At 42.8% G+C, this 11,438-nt stretch overlaps 1 protein-coding gene across 1 annotated transcript in view; it reads right to left on the bottom strand.

Moving 5' to 3' along the window:
* Positions 1 to 11,438, bottom strand: part of MYLK (myosin light chain kinase) — a 248,166-nt gene that overhangs the window by 157,605 nt on the left and 79,123 nt on the right. Inside the window, exon 2 of the mRNA XM_023527574.1 lies at positions 7,066 to 7,233. Within this exon, the coding sequence (XP_023383342.1) occupies positions 7,066 to 7,230 (165 nt within the window). The 5' untranslated portion in view covers positions 7,231 to 7,233. The remainder of the gene's footprint in view (positions 1 to 7,065; positions 7,234 to 11,438) is intronic.

Genomic DNA, 11,438 nt, shown 5'->3' with positions numbered 1-11,438 from the left:
AATCAAGTTGCAGATCAGTATGTGTATGTAGGTCCACGTACGTGTGTGTGTGTGTGTGTGTGTGTGTGTGTGTGTGTAGAGAGAGTGAGAGAGATCATGTATATGTGCTTATATTTGCATAGATCATTTCTGGAAGGATATCCAAATTGCTGACAGTGGCTACCTCTGGAGAGTAGAAGTAAGGGTAAAGGCAAGGAACTTTTTTACATTATTCGCATTTTTGTTTTAAAAATCATTTAACCTTTAAATCATTTTTTCTTTATAACAAAGTTATAGGCACAGAGATGACTAATGAATAATACGTTTTAAAAAGGCCAAAGCAGTCAGCTCTTTCCTGTGGTTATTACTCATGAATGACCTTATGTGATTATTGGGAATATTCCACATCCTATTACCATGGCTCCTCTCTCTTCTAATAAAATGCTTTAAAAATATATATATATACTTAAGGAAAGTAGCCTGAAAGAGGTAGAATTTAAATTGGACCTTACGGCTGGACAGAATGGAGAGATGGAAGGGCATTCTAGATTAAGACATAGCTGGAGGAAAGGGCTGCAGGCATGTGGCAGGCAACAGTGAGGGCAGGGAGTGGGGATGGGGTAAGGGGAGATAAGCCACTATAAGAAGCATGGGACCAAACCCTACGAACTTGACTGGCAAGAGGTCTAGAGTCTTAGACCCTACTTACCATCTTGGTTCTCGGGGGAACCAAATGTTTATTGTGCACTCACCATGTGGTGGGCATTGTGATAAATAAGAAACAGCCACGAGTTCAAGGAACCAGATGGACATGTGAACGTGGTAGTATCATACAGTGTGAGGAATACAAGATTTGGATCCTGAAGAACTGCTTCTATCACTTACTGATGTGAACTTAGAAAGTTCTGTAATTACTTTGAGGACCTGGTTTTTCCCTCTACAAAAAATAAAGATAAAGCTACCTTATCATGAAGATAAAATGACTAAGTTTACATGCCTGGCCCCAAGAGGGCATCAGCAAATACTTGTTCTCTTCCTATTATACTCTGCCTCATTCTTAACCCCAAATTGATAGGGAAGATAAAATATTTTTGTTTACCTTTTCTCAACAAAAGTGTTATCAGAACAAAGTATCTATTATATATGTGTGGGCTGGGTGAGCAGAGCTGGACAATGCTGGAGAGCTAGGAGCTGATTGTAAAAGGCCTTTTTAGGCAGTGCTGAAGCACTTTGAGGTTCAAGGATATTATGAGGGGGATGACATAGGCAAAGGGCATTTTAGGAAGATCATTTAAGTAGCAGTAGGAAGGACAAATTGGAAAGAGAGATATCAAGAAGCAGGAAACCAGTTTTCAAGCCACTCTAGCCTTATCTTAATCACCTATAAATTCCTATAATACAAACTATTTTTTGAACTATTTAAGCATCCAATTATATACATTGTCATATCCTACTGCTTTTATGCACATATTTTTCTCCAGAACCACACCATTAAGACTCCTCTGAGGACAGAAAGCAGACCAGATACTTTTCAAATTTCTCAAAGTGGTTGAGTGCTTTTGAGTTAGAAGTGAACTGGGAAGAAGTTATTCAGGGGAAGGATACTACTATTGGCTAAAGTAGAAATTGAGGAATGATTCTGGCTTTCATGGGTCAGGTTTTCTCATGTTCCTTTCCTCTATCTTCCATGACTTAAACATAAACATGCCTTGATGAGGCCCGGCTAGCTCTTGATTGTGAAGCTCATGCCAGTAAACACCGAGTATCTCAGCCTGTACTGAAACCTCATTTGGGCTGTACTTTTCAAGAGACACTGAAGTATCAGCTCATTTGATTCACCGAACAGCCAGGACCTATCACCATGTTTGTTTTTTCTGATAAGAATGAATTCCAGGGCAGAGGGGTAGATATCTCCAGTAATTTCAGTATTTTTCCCACCATCTCGCTCCTTTCATACTTGACTGTGGTGGTGGCGGGGGAGGAGCCCATTGATACTTCAGCCACCTGCATGGGCAATAGAACAGCTGCAAGAGCTCCAGTCAGCCCCTGACATTTGTGGGGCCCTGGCTATCAATACATGGAGGCCTGCCCGTGGCCCAGCAGTGCTCACCAGGCAGTGGCACAGTGCGACGTACTACTCTTTCCGTCCTAGTTGCATCCTGCACTGTGGGAGTTCTCCTACACATATAGGTGGACGACAAAGCCCCATGTCCAAGTTTCAACTACATTCTCATCTCCCCAAGCAAACAGGTGCCCCTTGACCACCCCACTCAGGCCTAATAACATCTCCTGGGAAGAAGCCCACACAGGCCTTGGAAGTGGGCTCAGTACCATTTGGTAAAGAATTCTGGGGTGTTGGGTGTCCAGAACATGGGGAGTAGTATGGTTCCAGTGGGCATATCCCTTGAGTACCCAAGCCCATGCTCTGAGGCGAAGGTACAGCCAGATGAGGAAACAGGGGTTTCTAAGACATGGGCTAGAACAGGTTGCCTGGGTCTAAAGGTGGTATTTATGAGATACAGAGTCAAAGTTTTATGAGTTCCTGAAAATATAATCTCCTCAAGGTTTAGGCTGTCAGAGCCAAAAGAGGAGGATAGTTTCAGCCTAGTTAATGGACTTGATCAAATAGTTGTTCTATAATGACATTAACTTACTACTTGCCCTACATGGTTGACTTCCTCTCAGAAACCCTAGACCCTGTTGGTTCACGCCAGATGCCCACAGCCAAGAAAGAACAAATTCTTCTAGAATGCTTTAACTGCAGGACCACATTCAACTCAGAATAAGGTATTTCCCTCACTGTTGGTAGATTTGGTAAGGGTATGAGAGTTTTTTAGTTCTTCTCTGTGCTATGTCTTCTCCCCAATTTATTTCCATAGGGACGATATCTCCACATGTACCTTATTAGATGTTTATCAGTTAGGAATATTTTTTTGTAAAATTTCCTGTGTGAATAACCTCAGCCAAAGATCCTATCTGGGAAAGTCTTTAAGCCTTAGGACTTTTGTCTTTTAGCTGCTGGTCTTTATGCTACCTCCACTACTATATCTCCATTCACATCCACCCCAACCAATCTTTAGTGTTCTGGTTTACTGCCTCATGGTTTTAAGATGGCTGCCTGAGCACCAGACATCACATCTACATTCAAGGCAGGGAGCAGCAGTGATAACTTTTTTTTTTTTTTATCAGAAAAGCAAGAACTTTCCCAGAAAATCCCTAACAGACTTCAGCCAGAATGTGTCTGTGTGACACCATTAGCTTCAACGGAAGTCTCTACAGTGTCCTCTAGAGTGAAAAGTGTAAGGGTAAAGAGGATTATAACGGGTTATGTGTTGGCTATCCAAAGTATCTACCACGAACTAGAAAAACCTTAGTTGATGTGAGAGACTGAGATCCACAGAGTCGAACATTTCATAGTTTGGGGCTTCTCAGAAAAAGACATGAACCACAAGGGCCACCTGTGGTCCCACCTAAATGTCACCCAAGTCTTCTTGCTAGAAAGAGAGGCTTTATTGGAGGAAGGGGTTCATTAAGTCCTCGGCCTAAAAATAGGCATAAAAAGGAAATGGGGGGCAGGGCAGGCAACAGTTTTTACCTCTTTCAGGAATAAAAACAGAAAGCACAAGTTTAAACCAACTTCTAATTACCAGCTTCAGGAGGCAGTAGGAAACAAACATTTATAACTTTCTCACATGTGTGGTGTCCATATAGTTTCTTCAGTGGTGGGAGGGTTGCTGTGCCACCTCAGAAGAAGCTGAGACATCCTAGTACCCTCCACACCCAGTCAAGGCTCAAGCTGTTGGTAGCAACTTTAAAGAGAGGGTTGGGTGGGTGGAGAGGGAAACAGACAGAGATCCTAAAGACTACTATAAGAGAGAGAAGGATTCCTGCTGGCTGCAGTGGACACCAGCCTAGGCCAAAAATGTAGCTTGAAGGCTTTATTTTAAAATCACTCATTTGTAAGAGATTCTGCAAGAGCCCAGTTACTGAAGAGCTGAAGTCCTGAGGCCTCTGCAAGACTGACCTGGGACTGGTTTGCTGCAGAATGAGCATCTGAAACAGGATGTGTCCCAGGACCTGAAGGGAGAAGTCAGCTGCAGGCAGAATCAAGTGGCTGAAGCAATGAAGCCTATCATGCATTGGAGGCAGAGAACCCCTGGCCATGCTCAGTGGGCGACTCCTTTGGAACCCAGTCTTTTATAACTAGCAACTCAAAGCCCATGTCACTTCAGGTTAAGACTACCGTACTCTTCCCTTCTCTGAGGGCACCATATCAGGAAAACCCCTGATCAAAACAATCAGCTTCCTCATTCTATAATCATCTGAGGTAGCCTTGCCCTGATGCAAAACTTCCCTTTGTGTCCTTTGCTATAGTACTAATACACACTTGCAGCATGCTAGTTTACAAAACACTTTCTATGACAGCCTCTGCCTCTACCTCTCTTTCTTCAAGTTTGAGATGGAGCCAGATACTATCTAAAATCTCTCTGGAGTAGTCTTCCTTCTGTATTCACGGTGTAGCAGCATGCTGCCAAAGTGTTGTTCTGGGTTAATTCCAGTCAGGTGGTAAGTGGTAAAGTAGCTCTGCAGGTTGACTTTTAAGGAGCACATTCGTTTTGACATATAGTTCTCATGTAATATACGATGTCAACTATATAAATTTTCATCAAAATAAAAAACAAAATAAAAATTTTACATAGAGAATGCTATACTTTAAGAATAATGCAGTCAACATCGTGAATGCATTAAATGCCATTGAATTTTTTACTTTAAGATGCTTACATTTATGTTATGTGAATTTCACTTTATTAAAAACATACTGTATTACTATACTTTTAACTTTATAAAGTGCTTTTACCATTTTATTTTTCAACTCATTTTCTTTTCACATCCCTTTAGGCCAGAAATATAGAAGCGACTGGTTGTTTCTTCTCAAATAAGAAAACCTAGGTCCTTAGAAGGTATGACCTGACAACCAGAGAATGACGAGCAACAAAGAACTCCAGTGTGCTGACTCCTGGGCCAGTACTCATTCTGCGAAGGTTCTAAATCAAATAACTCAAAGGAATGGCTCCCTGGTGACCTCCAAAGTCAGCAAAGGAAGCAAGTGCATCATCATGCTGTAAGGAAGCAAATTCATCTCCTCCTTCCCATGTCTGTCAGAATTGAGGAAGGAGGTCATCTCTCAGGGGTAGAGGGAGGGAGGGTGGGTATGGAGATGAGATCAATTTTGCTAAGCCATTTTTTAAAAGTTCATTTTTAATTTTTAATTTTAAGTGTAAATTCAATGTTTTATAATGTATTTGCAAAGTTGTGCAACCATTGTCACTATCTGATTTCAGAACATTTTCATCATTCCACCAAAGGAACCCTGTACCAATTAGCATTCTCTGCTCCTCCCTAGGCCCTGGCAACTAGTAATCTACCTTCTATCTCCATATGTTTGTCTATTCTGGACATTTCACATACATGGAATCATTCAACATGTGGCCTTTTGTGTCCAGCTTCTTTCACTTAGTACGATGTTTTCAGCGTTCATCCATGTTAAAGCATGTATCAGCACTTCAGTCCTTTCTACAGCTATCTAAACCATTTCTAAGCTCCCAGGGATTCTTCCTGTTGCTTCTTTCCTGCCAGCAGTGGGAACGGGGGACTACAGTCAGGGTAACAGAAAAGAACCCTCATCAGGGTAGTACCCAGAGAGAAGAAACAGATCCCTCAGCACCATCACCACAATCTTCTTCAGGTAAAAGATATGTCGCATCTACCAGCAAAGAGTCTTAACTAGACAGGCGAGTGTCAAGCACATAGTGCAGTGCAGCCCCAGGCCATTTCAAAGCAGCAGCCCCTGCACACTCTCCAGATGAGCGCCCAGCCAAATCTGGCACTTAAACAAAAGCAAGGACCAGTGTCATCCGGGAAGAGTGATGTGTTCAACCTCTTCCTTCTACAAGCTTTCAGAGGCCTGCTCTTGAATTGAACAGTCAACCCTTGAACAATGTAGGAGTTAGGGGCACCAACCCCCCAAACAGTTGAAAACCTGTGTATAATTGTATTTAGCCCTCTGTATCTGTGGATTCTCAGCTGCGAATCAAAAATACTATTTTTGACCCATGGTTGGTTAAATCTGCAGATGCAAAACCCAGGGATAAGGAGGGCTGATTGTATATTTGTTGAAAATATCCATGTATAAATGTACCTGCACAGTTCAAACTCGTGATGTTCAAGGGTCAACTGCAGATTCATAGTGCAACCTACGAATTCCTCATTACCTCAGTTGTCTTTTGCTCAGATCAAAGCCCTCTAGCTTCTAAAGCATTGCCTGGGGTAGATCCGCCATGTTTAATCCCAGGACAAATATCACCTGCACCCCTCCCCCAACTTCCGCACGCCTCTCCATGTCCACTTGACGATTTGACTTTCTAGTGGTCTGAGCCAGCAGCTTACTAAAACTCTTTCCAATTGGGCCTAACATCGGATATTCTGACAGCTAGTCTTCACTGTTCCCATCTTCTTCACCTTTCTAATACAAGGTGGACAAGGTATTATCATGACCATTTGCAGAAGAAGAAATGGAGCCCTTGTAAGAGCAAGAGAACAATGCTCATTAGCGAAAAGTGACAGAACTGATAAAAAGTCTTATATCTAATCCCACCGCTCCGGGTGTATCAAGTGGATACACAAGGAGGTTAGTTAACTAAACACTCCTTCCAGGGAGGAAGTGAAAGAAAATTATAGTCAGTTCTCAACTGTCCATATTTGAGGGCACATATTTAAACCCAAGCTGTATGCTTCCTGCCACCAGCCCACATCTTCTTCTTCTATAATCAGGTAGCACGTACCCAGCCATAACCTATAATAATAGCAAAATATTCCAGTGTCCCTCCCCATCCCCAAGTTTTCCAACACAGACCAAAATCAACCATAAACAAAAGAAATAGGGCAAGTGGTATATATTCGTTTTATATGTGGGTCCAAAACAAACCAGGTCCTCTACCAGATCCAGCCTGCTGAGGAAAAGGCTCAAGAAGGAGTGCCGATCTCCTCCCATCTCCCCCAAACCTCCCGTCCAGCTGTGCTTCTTACCCTCCCTTCAAACTTGGCAGTGGCTCCTTCTTTGATGCAGAGGTTCCTAGGGGGCAAAATGAAAGCTGGGGCCTCGGTCAGGGGCATGGAGCCAGCTCTCGAGGGATCCATACTGAAGGAGGTTTTAGAAACGTGTGTCGAGGAAGCCAGCTTCACATCCCCCATGGTCTGCAAAGAAGAAGGAAGTCCAGGTCAGATGAAACAAAAAGTACAACCCCGTTTCCCCTCAGGCAGCAGTGGGCCCAGTGTGCTGTCCGGGCCCCAGTGTTGTGGGTGTTACAGGGAGTAAGTACCTATTAGGTCAGGGTCCGCCTGGAGCTCCTCTCTGAGAACGAGAGGCTCTGTGTCCTCCACACGCAAGGCTGCCAGGGTGAGGCCCAGCCAGCCCCAGATGCCAGCTCCCAGGGCCATGCCCCAACCTCCCCAAATCCCCATGGAGAATTTCTAGAAAAGGGTTAACTGGGGCAAGAACAGAGAAACAAAATGGTCCTCAGAGTTTTTACAATGGTATCTAAAATCAGTATTTATTAGTCATTGACCCTTCAGAATCAACATCTAAATTAGGCACTTGTAGTAGAAAATAAAAGCTGCTTTTCCCTGAACTGTGAGAGCTCACGGGCTAAAGAAAAACAGGATCCATACTCCAAGAAAGAAAGTAGTTTGGGATTTAATACGGCAAGGATCCGAGGTGAAGTGATTGTGTGTGGTTGAATGAAGGGAAAGAAGCAAGGTCTAGGGAGGACATCCTACCTCTGGGGATCAAATTGTGAAAAGCCTCAAAGGTCACAGAACTTCAGAGAAGAGAGTGTTTTAAGATTATCTAGGCTAATTCTTCCATTTATAATTGAGGCCCAGAGAGGGTAAGTCACTTGCCCAAAGAGAAAAAGCAAAATGATGGCATCACTGGCAAGAATACCTCAGGTTCCTGACTCCTGGTCCAGGGCCCAATTGGGAATAGACAAGATGTCGATGGGGACTGGCAAGGTTAGCTGGGACAAAGGGATTTCCTCAGGATTGTGGAAGTAGAATCAGTAACAGGTATGAATCTGAGTTCTTGGTTGCAAACTACAGAAACTGACTCTGGCTCTCATAAACAGAGATGGGATCTGTTAGAAAAATGGAGGTTAGGGGGAGCTCCCCAAAATCCACAGGAAAAGCTGGAGAAAGAGACTTGGCAAACAGGCAGCAGTTGAGAGAAGCTGAGTGTCAGATCCCAACCAAGGTCACTGGACATCCGTGGCCACATTAGAATACATTGTAAGATTCCTGTTCCAGGTTCCAAGTCCAGGTAAAAGCCTCATGAGGCAGAGATGGCTCCAGGTTGGAGACCACGTCTTATCCTCTATGAAATCCATGGTGACTGGTCTATTGCAGGCATGCAAAAAACATCTGCTACACTGAAGAGGAACAGTATTCCTAGTTTTTATTTTTCTGTTCACTTTCTTGGGCTCTTCAGTCACACACTTAAATCCCACACTGTGAGTGGGGTAAGCTGCCACAAGTAAACTGTGGTACGTGAGGCATGTAATTAGTTTGTTTAAATTTAATAACATCTAACAAAAATAAATTGGAGATAATATTTTGAAGTTCAAGTTAACACAACAAAAACCTAGATTTGTTTGTAACGGGGCACATCCCTGCCTGAAAAAATCCAGCTTTCTCTTTCACTGATTAGCTTTGCAAACAAAATCCTTTCCAAATGATAAGACTCACAGTTTCAGTGCAGTAGGTAACAATGAAAACAAAACTTATGTAGCAGTACTATACACCAGGAACTATTCTAAGCACTTTATAAATATTAGCTCATTTTCTCTGCACAGCACTCTGAGACAGATAATCACATCATCCCTGTTTTATGGATTAGAAACCAAGGTGCAGTGAGATTAAGAAATTTGCTCAAGGTTATAGCATTTAGTAGGGGTCAGAGCTAGCTGGCACTTGAACCCAGGCATCTGGCACAAGAGCCCCTATTCTTAACCACTGTGCCGGTTCCCTTCCTGCAAGCAGTCAGAGTTGGCTGGTGGGAAGGGGGCATGAGGTTGGGGTAACACAAGAGAAAGTCAAGAGCTGCTACCACATAAATAAAAATTAAGATTTTTCTCTGTCAGAATATATCACTGAGAACAGTAAAAGATGGATAAGAATCTGATACAGAATGTTTGCAACAAAAACAAATAACTAGGACACTTTACATATAAGAAGAAAACTGCCTGACAGGTAAATGGGCAGAAGCTATGCCTTAGATGGTTGGTTCACAGAAGACAAAAGACCATTAAACAAATAGACATTGCCTAGCCACAATAAGAACCCAAGAATGCAAATTAAGAATGAGCTATTATCTTTAAAAAACTAACCCAACTGACATTTAAAAAGAAAGATAAAATGGCAGTGAGATGTAGTGAGATAGACACACTCATACCCACCCAAGAGAATATGATATGATCTTTCTAGAAAGCAACTTGGCAAAAAGAGTCTGAACAAAATGTCCACCTTTTCCCCCAGTAGTCCTGCATTTGAAGATGTATGATTGAGAAACAATCAGAGATGCAGCCAAAATTTATATATATAAATGCTAATCACATTATTTATAGCAAAAGAAATAGAAAAATAATCCAGTTAAATAGAAACAGAATAAAAAAATTAAATATCTAAAGTTAAATACAACGGAATATCAGGCAGTTATTTGAGTATATACTTACAAGGAAAATAATGATAGTTTAATAATATGAAAATTTTAAACTAAAAATAAGTTTTATTATAGAAAATTTCAAACATACAGAGGAGTAGAAAGGATGATAAAAGGAGCACCTCAAATACACATCACCTAGATTCAACGATTAGCATGGTGCCATATTTATATCAGTGTGTTTGCAGAACTACTTCAAAGTAATCGTGATATCATTTTAATGGCAAGAATCAGGATATATTCATTCACTCAATTAAAATATGTTTATTGAACATCTACTACGTGTCAAGCTGGGTGCTAGGGATATAGCAGTAAACAGTCACGCGTGTGTGGTAAATGTGGTAACATGGGTAGGGAAGAAATGGGGTTCCTACATCCTGTAGAGCTACCTAGGACCATACCCCAGAGGGGACACTGGTTCCTCTGCCCTCCACCACTGCCACTAAAGTGAGGTGACAGATACACTCTGTGCTGACAGCACAAGGAGCAGGGTGGAGATGGGGGCAGGTATCACAAGGGTCGGTCAGACCCTGCCATAAATCCCCGGGCACTGCTACTTTCCAGTTGTGAGCTGGGCAAGTTAGTTCAACTCTTTTGGCCTCAGTCTCCTTTTCTGTAAAATGGGAATGATAATATCAACCTCACAAGATTGAAGGTAAGATTTGAATGAGAGTGCATATAAAACACATAGTACAGCATAAAAGGGATTAATAAGTAGTATCTGTCAACATCATCATCCAGCTCCCAAAGGAAAACCATTTTCCTCACCCTACAGGACCTAGACTCTTTTCACCAAAGACAACAAGACCCTCAAGCCAGCCCAATTATCTTCAGGGCAAGGGTAGCTGAGTGAGATTACTGTATAACAGTGGTAGGATGGCAGAACTCTGTGAAAAGGTGGGAAAGAAGGACTTGTCGGGTCCTTTCTAGCAGCACCATTTAATGGGCAGGGTGTGTGCCTGTGACATTGTTCTGGGCACTAATCTCATTTGGTTGCCATATCTTGCAAGGCAGTTCTGACTATGCAGGACACCAGGGCTCAGAAAGCCAACTATACTTGCCCAGGGTCATATAGCTCAGAAGAAACCAAAGCATAGTCTGATTGCAGTCATACCCTGTGGACTTCCTGGAAGGCCCCATGACCCAGATGAGACATTTCCTGCTATTCCCGGTAAAGGCAGATGCCGTAGGCAGTCTATTGTAGAGAGAAATATTAGGAGTTGCAGAGAGGAAGGCAGGGGGCAGGGAACACAGGTCCCCTTCTGTTCTCAGGCCTGGCTTTGGAAAACACAAATCTCTTCCACCTCTGCTTTCTGGGGAGCTGGAAACTAGGAGTAGTGACATCAGGCCTAGGACCTTCTCTACAAATCCTCTTGATCCGAGACCTTCTGAGATCCATCCAAACCTTCTGAAAGCCCCGGATACTATCATCAAAAGGAACATGCCTGGCCTCAAGAACACAGAAGACAGAAGTCATCCATCCCTCGGGAAGGTCTGGCTTTATGGTTAGAAACAGAATAGGCAAGTCCATATAGCCATAAACATCCAGTCCCCTGAAAGGCAGTTGTGGAGGGCAGGTATTTAACTATCATACAAGCAGGACCAGAGCCCAGTCCTAATCGGCCAGACATACCAAACAGCTCTACTCAGCCCATCGCCCTGCCCACTGCCATCAGCAACATAAACA

The sequence above is a fragment of the Pteropus vampyrus genome, unplaced genomic scaffold (assembly GCF_000151845.1).
Source record: "Pteropus vampyrus isolate Shadow unplaced genomic scaffold, Pvam_2.0 Scaffold1, whole genome shotgun sequence".
Lineage (NCBI taxonomy): Eukaryota > Metazoa > Chordata > Mammalia > Chiroptera > Pteropodidae > Pteropus > Pteropus vampyrus.
Note: the sequence above shows the minus strand (reverse complement) of the source record. Positions and strands in the feature narration are given on the sequence as shown.